This window comes from Palaemon carinicauda, unplaced genomic scaffold, assembly GCF_036898095.1.
Source record: "Palaemon carinicauda isolate YSFRI2023 unplaced genomic scaffold, ASM3689809v2 scaffold426, whole genome shotgun sequence".
Lineage (NCBI taxonomy): Eukaryota > Metazoa > Arthropoda > Malacostraca > Decapoda > Palaemonidae > Palaemon > Palaemon carinicauda.
In genome coordinates this window covers 42,737-57,500 of record NW_027171680.1, presented here as the reverse complement: position 1 = coordinate 57,500, position 14,764 = coordinate 42,737, and the positions used below count along the sequence as shown (strand labels likewise).

Here is a 14,764-nt window from a genome sequence, read left to right as displayed (position 1 = left end):
AGTAAATATATACACACACACTCATAAATATATATATATATATATAATATATATATATATATATATATATGCATATATATATATATATATACGTAAATATTGTATATATATATATATATATATATATATAAATATAATATATACATATTATATATATACATATATTTATATATATATATTGTATATATAAATAAATAATATATACATATTATATATATACATTTTATATATATATGTATATATATATATATATATATATAAACTTAATATACATGCATATACCACATAATGTAGAGTATATGCATATAATATATATATATATATATATATATAGATATATATATATATATATATATATAGATAGATAGATAGATAGATAAACTTATCAAAATAAGCCTAATAAATTCTTATTCCAGAAGACTAGTTTGAGATATCCCCCATCATCTCAAACACGTCTTCCCCACTATGGCAGAAGCAGAAGCACACTGCCTTTTAGCGCCTAATGTCCCCCATGGTGCAGGCCAGCAAAAGAAGCCTGTATCAAATATGACTGCAAAATGCAATTGAGGAGACGGCCTGTACGTGGCAGCAGCCGACTGGCGGAAGAGGGAAGGCTGGGCCCGTCGGTAACCGTAGGCCGTCTTCAGCCAGCCAGCCAGCCAGTCCCGAGGGGAGCTCACTACCCCACCTATTTGGGCAAGGAGCGATGGGTCACGTGACGGGTGCCAACCAATGGGAGCCAATGGGGAAGTCTAGGGCGCAACATTACGCTTCTGTGCCGGTACAGTCAGTCCCTTGGGCGAATTGACTGCACACGCGACTCGCGTCTCTCACGCCCAATCTTTCTAGGTAAGTCATGGAAATCTCTCACCGACGGAGGCTAACACCAATCAAAAAGTCATTCTCATTGCTTTCACCGAGTGATCGAAGGAGATGAAACTGAAAGTTTAATAAAAAAAAAGTGCAGTGTTTGATCTGAAAACTTATCTTCATCATCACCGGGCTAAAGAGTGTGTGTTTCAATCATCCATAAGTGCTGAAGTCTGAAGTCTAAGTGTTTTGTGACCCCGAAAATATTCTATTCACATTATCAGTCTTAAAAGCCTAAGGCAAGTTCTACTACAGGGCTATGGTCCCGGGATAGTTTTGCATTCTTTTCAGCAGTATTTTTGCAAATTAATTGCCAGTATTTACAGCAAATTTCGATTTCTACTAGAGGCATTCGTTCATCGCCCCATGTTAACTGGATAGTTTTGCGTTGCAAAGGCCTTTTTAGCATTTTTGCAAATTAATTGCCAGTATTTACAACAAATTTCACAGACCTGGTGTCTCACAGCCTTGGTGTGTGATAAAAATAGCAATAACTAATATATGAGGCTTAGTACTCTTAAGTTGGCGCAAGCATAACACAATCTTACAATAAAATTAAGTAATTAATAAGAAAAATAAATTATCCATCTAAAGAAAGCATCAGAAATGCAAGTGCCAATAAATAAAGGCCTAAAACAAATGAATAACGAAGAGTACCAGATATGAGAATTATTCAAACTCAACATATTCATATTATGTATGAATGCCAATATACATAATAGTATCTCCTATCCATACACATATATGTATGTGTGCGAATAAGTATAAGTATACACGTATGTATATATATCTACAAATCCTTGGTTGAAGAACGAAAAGACCTTGGACGGTGGCACAACATAAAAAAAAAAAATCAGCCTTAGTCGATGCCAAAAGCCCAAGCGAATGACTCACCTGGACAAAATTAACCCCGAGGCTGGTTGGCCAAGAACCTCTCTCTCTCTCTCTCTCTCTCTCTCTCTCTCTCTCTCTCTCTCTCCAGAAAACTTAGAAATCCCACAGTAATGAATAATATGATTAAAAGTCAATGAAGGGTATCGTATAGTATACAGTCCATGAATACAGATTGATAAGGGATATGGGTACACGAAACCTGCAACAAACCTTAGCATCCTCGGTCTGGTGCTAGAGGCAATAGGTTAAAATGAGATCAGAAACCTTATAGTGTAATACGAAGCAATTGAGAATTAATCATAACTTAACAGCAGCAAGGTTTTTATTTTTCATTACCTGTACTGAACAAAGTTATCATTTTAATTTTTTCGCAAAGATTATATAATTTGATGCTTTTACTGAATTATGATAACAATTTTATATAGACTTCTAATTCAAAGTAAAACATGGGAGATATCAGCATATATGATTAGCCCATTTATTCCCTCTGGATAATAAATAAACCATAATCTGAGATATTTATCATCACAGATATTGAAATGAGGATATTTAAGGAGGAATTATATGAATTAAATCAACTCACAGTACAAGGTTAAGGAATTTAGAATTTATAGCCAATGTAGGTATGGTGCTGTAGCCGGCGAGAGCTTAATTTAGAAAGGCTCGAATTTCATATGTGAAGAAGAATGTATTCCTCCATTCCTCCTCGGGTTTCAAGCCATTCAGTGCAGAGAATAAAAAAAAAATATATGGTGGAATAGAAAAAGTGAACTCATACTGGCTATCTCCCCTATATATTAAAGAGCAAGTGCCTGGGTGTGTGCGTGTGTGTATGTGTATATATATATATATATATATATATATATATATATATATATGTATATATATATATATATATATATATATATATATATATAATATATATATATATATATATATATATATATATATATATATACTGGCTATCACCCCTATATATTAAGGAGCAAGTACCTGGATATATACAGTAATATATATATATATATATATATATATATATATATATATATATACATACAAATTTCTGGTTACGCTCAGTGCTATTGCCAGATGTATATATACTCGGTCTCTCCCCGTCCCTCCGGTAACGGGGAGAGGGAGTAGTTATACCCTGGTGAGAGGGGTTGTGCATATGCTTGCATACCTATCTAAACATTTAGTCATTTTTGACGGGCCGCGTACACTAGTTACAAAAATATCAAAGAAGCTTATTGAAGAATTTGTTCAAGTCAAAGGACTAATGTATCGTTTACTTAGCGTTACGATACGAATGATTTAGGTAGATATTTCTAACATGGGATAGATTGGCTACCTGTAACCAATGCGATTCAAGAATCTAGAAGACTTTCACACATGATCATACTACAAACACGATCCTCTTAACGTAATTCTTAATGAATTTTACGTTGATTTTATATCAGTTTCCAGAAAAGGCCGAATATCAAGATTTCCAAGCCTACAGGCCTCTTCTTTAACACCCCCCCCCCCCAAAAAAAAGGGGCATAATTAAAATTTTCAAATTTGGTTCTCATCAAACATTTATATCTTTTTATACTTTTCTTCCATAATTAAAATCTATGCGAACCTTGCATAAGTCAATAAAGGAAATTTGACACCAGAGAGAGAGAGAGAGAGAGAGAGAGAGAGAGAGAGAGAGAGAGAGAGAGAGAGAGAGAGAGAATTCTGGTCGTACTGCCAACACTTGACATTTTATTTGGCCCAGTGCAACTCATCTTGGATTCTTGGTAAAAGCGATTTAATGCTATGTTTGAAATCCAAAAGATTTTAAGCTTTACTTAAAAAAATGGGCTTTACCCACACTATATACGATATATATATATATATATATATATACAGTATATATATATATATATATATATATATATATATATATATATATATATATATATATATATATATATATATATTATATATATATATATATATATATATATATATATATATATATATATATATATATATAAATGTGTGTGTGTTTTCATACGAGGATATAGTGAATATATCTAATTTATTTTCTGTAACTTTGTCAATATATTCTGACAAATAATCAACAGAACTAATTCTGAACATTTTATATCATTCCTTGATGACAAACGATTAAAAGGAAAAAATATATCACTTCAAAATAGGGTAATATCCTTAAAAACTAAACCAAAAATACCCGCTCTTCTAGCCGAGTCAAAATTCTTCATGGTTTTTCGGCGAAAATAACCCTAAATTATTGAAAAAATGCCAAGCATAAGGAATTCTCATGAAGAATTTGTTCACTAGATATGCTTTCCTTTTACATAGCAAACATTTATACCTAAAGCTTCAATTACCATTAATCTACTACCTAAGGAATTCTATTAGTAACCTAATCACACACTATATTTATTATTATTATTATCATTATTATTATTATTATTATTTTTATTATTATTACTAGCCAAGCTAGAACCCTAGTTGGAAAAGCGAGATGCTATAAGCCCAAGGGCTCCAATGGGGAAAAATAGCCCAGTGAGGAAAGGAAATAAGGAAATAAATAAATGATGAGAATAAATTAACAATAAATCATTCTAAAAACAGTAACAAGTTATTTAATAAGTTATCTAATGAATACGAAATACGAATCAAACCAGCAAAGGAAACTTTCCAACACCTAATTCCTCAGAGGGGAAAGGCGAGAAGATCACCGGTGTCGAATGTCCAGACACCATTTAAGGTCTTGTTGGAAGGGCCTTGTGAAGCCCCTGGCACTCCCTGCTACCCAAGAAGCTGCTGGCACCGTTTCTGGCACCGTGCCCCGGTGCACACCAGTACCCCACCCCTCATTCCCCTCTGTTTGGGGATAATGCTCATGTGTGGGCATGCCCCTCATTCCACACTGTTGGGGATACCTTAAGCTCATGTGTGTGTATGCCTCTCATTCCCCAATGTTGGGGATACTTAATGCTCATGTGTGGGCATGCCCCTCATTCCACACTGTTGGGGATACTTAATGCTCGTGTGTATGCCCCTCATTCCACACTGTTGGGGATACTTTAAGCTCATGTGTGTGCATGTACACTTGGCTTCATTAATTCCGGTACACTTCACTGCAAGTTTAGTTTCAGTGTACTGGAATTAATGAAGCCAACTGTACACAAGCATATTTTCAAAGAGGACACATGTTCCTTATAAGATAGGAAATGACTGCAAGGCAATGACACTCTAACAGCCGGTTCACACAATGGCGGTGACCTTAGGTTGATATTCCTCTTAACTTCAAATACCCTTTTGTATTATTATTATTACGAGCTAAGCTACATCCCTAGTTGGAAAAGCAGGATGCTACAAGCCAAAGGGCTCCAACAGGGAAAAATAGCCCAGTGAGGAACGGAAATAAAGAAATAAATAAAGAACAAGAAAAGTAATGAACAATCAATATAAAATATTGTAAGAACAGTAACAATATTTAAAGAATCTTTCATATATAAACTATAACGAGAGACTTATGTCAACCTGTTCAGCAAAACAAAAGACTATCGCTGCAAGTTTGAACTTTTGAAATTCCACCGATTCAACCACCTGATTAGGTAGATCCCTCCACAACCTGGTCAAAGCTGGGATGAAACTTCTAGAATACTGTGTAGTATTGAGGCTTATGATGGAAAAGAAAGAAATTCTGAATTTGGATAGAAATCTGATGAATAATGAAAATTTGGATAAAATATCGATACGACAATCAAAATAATGACAAATTCTCAATATAAATATTTGAATTTAAAATATTGACGCATGCATTGGAACACCAATACAGCATTGTTATTATTATTATTATTACTAGCCAAGCTACAACCCTAGTTGGAAAAGCAAGATGCTATAAGCCCAAGGGCTCCAAGAGGGAAAAATAGCCCAGTGAGGAAAGGACATAAGGAAATAAATGATGAGAATAAATTAATAATATATCATTCTAAAAACAGTAACAGCGTCAAAACAGATATAGAAATAGAATATTCATTTGAAATATTGATATGAAAACCAAAAATTCACTAAAATAAAATAAAATAAAATAAAATAAAAAAAATCATAAAATCATTAGGGACTTACATCCTATACCAAAACATTACTTATAAAAGGCCATCGCCACTCTGAAAAAAATAGTTTTTTTTTTTTATTATTCGGGATCACAGCTCAACTGACTGACTTCATTATATCATAATCCATATCATCTTTGCTATAATAAATTTTTCATTTATATATATATCTATATATATATATATATATATATATATATATATATATATATATATATATATATATATTTATACTATGATTCTATTTCCTTTTGATTAGCTTGTTTACTTTGAAATCTGAGTAAGGTTATTTTCAATGAATTAGTGGTTAAAAGTTGGTACCAATTTTATGAATGTAGAACAGCTTGTAAAACGCAAAAAGAAAAAAAAAAGAAAAATATGTTGATAATATTTCACTTTGGATGACTATTCAAAACACTAAAATTTACAGTGAATTTCTTGAAAAATGAAAAATATTCATTCAAATTTTCTATTACATATTAACTAAAATTTACATTTACAGTGAATTTTTTCAAAAAGGAAAAATATTCATTCAAGTTTTCTATTACATATTAAGTAAATTTACATTTACAGTGATTTTTTTTTTAAATGAAAAATATTAATTCAAATTTTCTATTACATATCAACTAAAATTTACATTTACAGATAATTTTTTCAAAAATGAAAAATATTCATTCAAGTTTTCTATTACATATTATCAACATTTTTCTGCAGTACAGTATTTTGAAACATTAATCAGATTTAAAATGTAAAATTCGTAATTTGTATAGTCATTAAATGAGTTAAAAATTAGAGTAATGTTACAGTAGTAAATGACATAGAGAAAAAATACCATATTATGACGTACATCTATTTCCTTATGCAACTTTCTTTAGCAGATGTTGAAAAATTATATTATGATCATTTGAAAACAAAAATTTATAAAAAAAAAAAAAAATTTAACTTTAACAGATGTTAAAAAAAAAATATTATGATCATTTGAAAATAAATTGATAAAAAATATTAACTTTAGCGGATGTTAAAAGATCATATTATGTTCATTTGTGAAAAATTGATAAAAAATATTAACTTTAGCAGATGTTAAAAAATTATGTTATGATCATTTGAAAAAAAATTATAAAAAAACTTTAACTTTAGCGGATGTTAAAAAAATATATTATGATCATTTGAAAAGAAATTGATAAAAAACATTAACTTAGCAGATATTAAAAGATCATATTATGTTCATTTGTAAAAAATAAATTTGATAAAAAACAGTATCTCTCAAAAAGAATTAATCTCAGGCTACCGAATGTTGCAAAAGGACATGACGTCACAAACTGCTCTTGTTGAATTGCAATTGATGCCTCTTTGATTAATACAATTTCTTAATTAATGTAATCTTATTCCCTCATTACCTAATGAGTCTCATAGTTGCCACTGGGAATCTAGGTAACAGCTGTAGATACTATGCAATAGTAACAGAATTCCTGTATTGATATTGCACACGTAATATCTTAGAGAGGGCGTATTTAGCGTAATGTAATTTGAAGAAACCCCCAATAGTTGTTTGTGTACATTCCAATGAATAATCACTAGCGAAGCTTTGTCTCTCCTTTCGCGTGTGAGCGCTAGTAGGCTCCAACACACTTGTAGGCTCAGGCATATAAAAAATTCCTCAACACGAGTATATAGTAAGTAGAAACAAAGGAGGTGGAAGACCTGTTATGAATTCGAGTGGTGGCTTAAACCTGCCTCCTTCCTTCCCACTCGCGTCTTCACCTTTGACGAAATGGTAGCGAGATATTGGCAGTCTTTTATTATTAACTTTAATTATATATTATTATCAATTCCATCTAGTTATTTGCTTGAATATAAGATTTTCATATAATTATATAATTCCATTGAGTTATAAATCTGCCTGCCAAATCAAGCGCCTGTCTAAAGTGTGAAGAAACGTCAAATTCTATAGACGAAATGATTCCATTTTCATTTCATCTATAGATCCCTTGTGGTTTTATAACGCCCGATTATTTTACGTTTGTTTGATCATTATTATTTGCCCTGATTTGATTGTGCCACTGACTATTATTTCTTGATTTCTGTCTTTTTTTTTATACCGAGTGCAGGAGTGTTTCAGCTGGTCAAAATTCTTGACCTCTTAACATTGATTTGACCCTTGACCTTTGCGAAAGAAAACTGTTCGAATTGGAGTAATGATTATAATTACAAATGATTAAGAATTGGATCTATTTATTCCTATAACACCGAACAGTTTTCCTTTTCAAAATAGTTAAGGAAACCTGCTTGATTTGATTTCTGCATTTTCCCGATTTTCAAATCATGCAGATTCTTCAACTTATAAAAATTATTTTTCTTATAATTTTCATTAGTGTGATAAACATTAAACTCATCATAAATATCTTAAAAATATTTGAAAAATCAATTTTCTTTCGAGAACCCTTTTATTCAAAGGTTAACAAATAATCTTCTTTCAATTCATATATACAAAAAAAAAGTATGAAATATTACATATTTGAATTCACTCAAAAACAATGTTTATTCAAACCCCCCCCCCCCCCAACCAACCCCCATCAACATTCCCAAATTTGTTTCCAAATTTGTTTAAATAATCAAATACATTAAATGTGAACCAAAATTAAATTGATAACCTAAATTCACTTGAATGGATTTTTTTAATTTTTTTCCTTTTTTTTTGGAATGGCATTTACAAACATTTCCATGGTTGTCAATAACATCTGAAGTGGCCCTATATTTTCCCTAAATTAAAAAAAAAAAAAAAAAAAAAAAAAAAAAAAAAAAAAAAAAAAAAAAAACCAGGATTATACATACTTCAGATACCGATAATCCAATTTTCCCATTAATCTCTTCATTTTTATTTATTCCTTTCAATTAAATTGGTTTATCCCCGTCACGAGTCTCTATTCAATTATATTTTTGTTTGATTCTTTTCCCCTTTTCTTATTATTTGACTAACTCTCCTTATGTTTTTCTCTCGTTTTCAGTTCCTAAAAAAAAAAACCCAAAACTACCACAACCACCACAATGTCGTCCGAAGAAGAATACAGGTAAGGTTTATCTAGGGAGAGAAAATAGGGGGAAAATCGCCAAAATATGAGAAAGCTAGGGAAATTACAGATAGCGGAAGAGAAAATGGGGCGGAATCTATTAATAGCGGTGGGGAGAATTGAGAAAATTCTGCTTTATAGAAGGATTATACTAAAGACAACTAAAATATCGATGCCCAAAATAATGATAAAAAAATTAAAACTGGGGAAACACAGATAATAGTAAAATCGCATAAGAAAACATATATATAACAGTAGGGGTGTATATATATATATATATATATATGTATAAATAATACACATATATATATATATATATATATGTATAAGTAATACACATATATACATATAAAACAAAATATGGAAGGTATATCAAATGGTAAAATACCAATAGTTATATCTAGTGAACACAATATACCGTTGAATATAAGACAATAACATAAAAGCAACATACAGAAAGAAGATATATACAGATATATATATATATATATATATATATATATAAATATATATATACATATATATACATACATGTTTATTTATATATCTATATATAGTATTAGATCGAAATACCACAACATAAAAATTCTTCAGTCACCAACACGAGATGGGTATTATTCTGATGATTCTAAAACTTTTATCTTTTTCAGCAAAAGTAACAGAAATATATATACTAAATGCACAATTCTTTCTTGTCTTACAAAATCTAAACATGAATTTAGCTTTAAGTCTACAAAGTTCATGTTTTACACAACGCAATATCTGTTCAAAGATTGCGTTGTTCAGAATTATCGATAATACGAACGTTCACATACTTTACAGAAGTTTGAAAGAAAATCAAAGTTTTCTTAATGTTAAGCCCTGTCCACACGATCGAGCATGCTCGACGGGCAAACAGTGGTACCAGGCCACAATAGTTGGAGAAAATGAGGGTTGATGACGTCAGAAGCGGGAAAACTAAAGGCAGGGATCTGGCAACACTGTATGATGCCAGATCCCTGTCTGTGGTTTTCCCGCTTCTGACGTCATTAACCCTCATTCTTACTAACTATTGTGGTCTGGTATCACTGTTTGCCCGTCGAGCATGCTCGATAGTGTGGACAGGGCTTTAGACGTAACACAATATCTGTTCAAAGATCATTTTGTTCAGAATTATGGACAATAGAAACATCCAAGAAAATTTTCTCAATGTAAGACGTAACGTGAATTACACCACTTAAAAACACATCCAGTTTCCATTAACTTAATTCAGACACAATTTCCTGTTATTCAAGAAAAGGTAGATTTAAAAAAAGATCAACAATAGTTAATAATCAGCCGAAAGAGTAAACTGAAAACAATTGAAAAAATGATTTAGGTTTATCAATTAAATCATCACACAAGAATCCTACGAAGTCAGACCCAAAATCCTTAAGGATACGGTCCTATAGAGTAAAATTTTGTGGCCGCTATGAGAATTCAAAGGACAGGACTGACACGGAATACCGACCCAGCATGGAAAGGATATGGGGAGTTTCTCCAACCAATCCAGATTGGCTTTACCACTTTCTTTCCCACTTGTAGGATTAATAATTATCTGTTAGGCAAATGCCAGAAGGACATCGGGGAGTCGACGACATCTGGATTCCTTAAAACATGTCATTATCTTTACTAATGCGTTTGTTTTTCTTTCCTCCTATAGCAGTTCAGAAGAAGAAGAAGACACCATGGCGGACGAGGTACACAATGCCATTCCCTTTCCCAAGTGTTATTCCACTGATTAAAACCCCCCAAACACTTACAAATCTAATCACTAGTGTATAAATATTATTCATAAAATAGTCTTTGCTAAGACAGGATGCCATGTTTCTTTTTTGTGTTGTGACCCCATAAATATAAGTATTATTGCCTACACACGGTAGGTATTGAGTTAGCACAAAGCGACTGTTTCTGTGAACCGAGTTACCTGGCAATCATTGACTTCAACCAGTTTTCCACCTCCTAAAAAAGGCCATTGCTTTAAAATGGTTCAGTTTCACCAACTGGCTTTAAAGCTAATTCCAGTGACTCGGATGACAACAGATTAAGTCTCTTCCCTGTGTGTGCAGTGATAAACCTTGTTAAAGGCTTAAGCATTTGTACTTGATAAAAGATCTTTTAGCTTGGTCAAAATAAGGAGTTTACTCCCTTATTGGCTAAACGATAGCTGGACTTATAAATACCATCTATGCGAAAAGACTCTTTTTGAAATGTACAATTGCTTGACGCCAGAAATAGCTGCCGAAGGAACAGTCCCAGACTGACTCCCAGGTGACCAGAAGACCTGTGGAGACATTGAAAAGTATCCAAAAGTTTCCCCCCAACAAAAAAAAGTTATTTCTCTTGATTAAGAGAAATGCACAATAGAAATTCCACGTGCGCTTCCTTTGTGTAAGTAGGCTAAAGGGCGTGAGAGGCTTCCTGGAGGAGATAGATGCGACCCCAAAGCTATCATTTTATAGTGTGGTGTGTCACCATTACCTCCTCCCGGCTTACCTTATCATCCGCCGTTGTGTGCGTGATTTTACGATCCCTGCCGACCAGAGGTTGCCAGATGTCAATATTCCCCTATCCTGCTTCAGCTCACAACTCATTGCCGTATCCCTTTTTTCATAGATAGAATCAATCCTACAAATTCCTGTTTTATTTTTATTTTTTGATATAATTTAGATATATAAATTTTCCAGTTCTTTCATGTTTTGTAGCAGTTTCTTCTTGATTCGAGCAAATACTGGAAAGAGTAGGTTATTAATGTTAATAATAATAATATCAAACTTTAGAATAAATTTTTTTTCAACCATTTTCAGTTTTGAAATGATGCTTCGCGATATGATTTTTTAAAAATAATATATTCCAGAACTTCCGTAGAGACAGGAAAATTGGAGTAAACACTTCAGTAAGACTGAAACAGTTGATTCTCTCCCCAATTCAAATCTAGATCGTATAATCTATCACAACCCCGAAAAAGACTTGATGAAACTTGAGGGGGTTCCATAATATCCTAGAATCCTATAAACTTTTAGTTTAATCCTTCTCCCACTCCATTTATTTTCTTTTATTTCAGCCGATTGCTTACTTAGCATACATCGTGTACCTGATTATCTTTTGTTTTTTTATTTCTTACATTCGCCACAGGCTTTAGCAAAGGTAGAAAACCAGTTCGTAGGTCTCATGCAAATCCATACACATACGCAATCATTTCCATGTCTGCAACGAAGGCATGAAAGACACCCTGGAAAGTAATCAGTCACTTGCAGTCCAAGCACAGCACATACTTAAAGCCCAGTCCACACGATCGAGCATGCCCGACGGGCAAACAGTGATACCAGACCACAATTGTTAGTAAGAATGAGGGTCAATGACGTCAGAAGCGGAAAAACCACAGACAGGGATCTGGCATCATACAGTGTTGCCAGATCCCTGTCTTTAGCTTTCCCGCTTCTGATGTCATCAACCCTCATTTTCACTAACTATTGTGGCCTGGTATCACTGTTTGCCCGTCGGGCATGCTCGATCGTGTGGACAGGGGTTTATACCTGTGAACGTGCTTGCTAGTGCATTACAGCTTCCAAGCATAAGACGTAGCGTTATTTTTTATTTCTACAACCCTCTGCTAACCGGAGGAACGATTTTTAGAGGCCAATAATAGCATTAAGGTTTATCTTTTATTTTATGTTTCACTTATATTCTTTTATTTTTATTTGCCTTCCCACTTATCACCTGTCGGGTTGCAAGATGGAAACCAAATCCTGTTGATGTGAAGGACTTTGATAAAAGTCCTTAAACTATTTTTATAGTTTATATAGGATATATCTATTTCAATTTTGTTACTGTTCTTAAAATATTGAATGTTTCCTTATTTCCTTTCATCACTGGGCTATTTTCCCAGTTGGAGCCCCTGGGCTTATAGCATACTGCCTTTCCAACTAGGGTTGTAGCATAATAAGTAATAATAATTTTGTTGGTCACTGATAGAACATTACATACTTCAGGATTATTTGGTTTTCATTTGCAAAACATTGATTTTAATACCAACTGTTCGAAAAGATACCAGAGATTGATGTAATAGAACAGGGTCTGTTCCATCGTCAATAGATTCGCCCCAAAATTACAATCTATTGTATTCACAAACAAACCCAAATCACGTGATATTACATCAATCGGTACATTGTCCTTCGGACAATGTCATATCTATTCCTAGAAATATATCATGCAATTATCGTTTGCAAAATGGAAATGAGGAATGCAAGGCTGGGTTGACTGTTATGAAATATTGCATGCGTTATCACATGCAATATTACATAAATTATCAGTAGTTTTTATTTGTTTTTCATCGGCCAATGGGATATTTTTCCTAAGATTCGCTTAGCCAGACTAATAAATTCTTGCAATCCAATTTCCATTAGATAGTAATTGATGATTTTATTTGTTTGTTCTTGCTTATGTCATTGGCATCGTCTTCAAGATATCTTCCCCATTATATAATGTCAAGTCCCTCTTGAGTTTATATCATTTATTGCTATTTATGGCATTTATTGCTATGCAACGAAAACAATTTTCCTTATGGGAAAAAAGCGATGCCAAATGGTGCATTGACAAGCAAAATCCAATACTTAAACCCGACCCTTCCCTTATTGATTCATCTCAGCATTTGTATTTTCAAATCTTTTAAATATTTTTCATCAAAGAAACTGTTAGTAATATTCCTCAGACACTGAGAGAATTATAATAGAAATGTACCTTTCCGATATTTCAAGTCGTAATGTTGAGTAGCTTATTGCAAGAAATTCAACGAATTGCATATCAAAGTTTTAATTCAAAAAGTGACATCTAATATGGTTGATTGATTGATTGATTGATTTGAGGTTTTCTGGTCAATCAATCAACTACATTCAGATGACAGTTTTTGACGAAGACTTTGCAAAAAACTGACATTTATATATAGGTGATTAATTGATTGATTGACCAGAAAACCTCAAATCAATCAATCAATCAATCCACTATATTCAGATGTCAATTTTTGACGAAGACTTTGCAAGTAACTGACATTTAAATATAGGTGATTCATTGATTGATTGACCAGAAAATCTCAAATCAATCAATTAATCAATCCATCACATATATTCAGATGTCAGTTTTTGACGAAGACTTTGCAAGTAACTGACATTTAAATATAGGTGATTCATTGATTGATTGACTAGAAAACCTCAAATCAATCAATCAATCACCTATATTCAAATGTCAATTTCTGAAGAAGCCTTTGAAGTAAACCTCCCTTTATCATAAAGAAAAAAATCCCATAAACGAACATTTCCTCAACAGTGCTGAGATGGTATCAAAAGTGCCTCAACGAATCCACTAGTTGAAAGGCGTGCATGAGCCACAGACAATTTGGGAATAATAAGATTATTAGAATGCATAGATGGGGGGAGGGGTAGGGAGGGTTGCATGCCTAAGGGGACATGAGGGAAGGACAGTGAAACCAAAAATTTTGTGCTAATTTGGGTGGTCTCTACAGCAGCGAGGAGGAGTCGTCCGAGGAGGAGGAGGATCCAGCGATCGTGAGTTAGCCTAGTCACTAATTCACTAACAACTTACTTACCAAGATAGATAAGGAAGTATCATAAAGGCCTCTGATTTGCATACTTAACTAAAAAAAAAAGTGGCTTTGAGATATTGATACTTATTAACTGTTGGAGGTTTGAACTCTCTTTCTGGAACCTGAACAAATAATTGGTTCAGTATTAGTGTTGATGTTGTCCAGTTTTGATTTGTGGATAAACTGAAGCAAATTGA

General features: G+C 32.9%; 1 protein-coding gene across 11 annotated transcripts in view; it reads left to right on the top strand.

Moving 5' to 3' along the window:
* Positions 1 to 726: 726 nt before the first annotated feature.
* The window catches only part of wupA (wings up A), a 49,498-nt gene continuing 35,460 nt past the window's right edge, over positions 727 to 14,764 (top strand). For 7 of the 11 annotated variants that reach the window (XM_068369227.1, XM_068369226.1, XM_068369232.1 and 4 more), the window contains exons 1-2: positions 8,913 to 8,950; positions 14,487 to 14,529. In XM_068369227.1, the coding sequence (XP_068225328.1) occupies positions 8,928 to 8,950; positions 14,487 to 14,529 (66 nt within the window). In that variant the 5' untranslated portion in view covers positions 8,913 to 8,927. Of the gene's footprint in view, positions 850 to 8,912; positions 8,951 to 10,631; positions 10,669 to 14,486; positions 14,530 to 14,764 lie in introns of those variants that run through there. The other 4 variants (XM_068369233.1, XM_068369234.1, XM_068369235.1 and 1 more) reach the window with 4 other exon arrangements.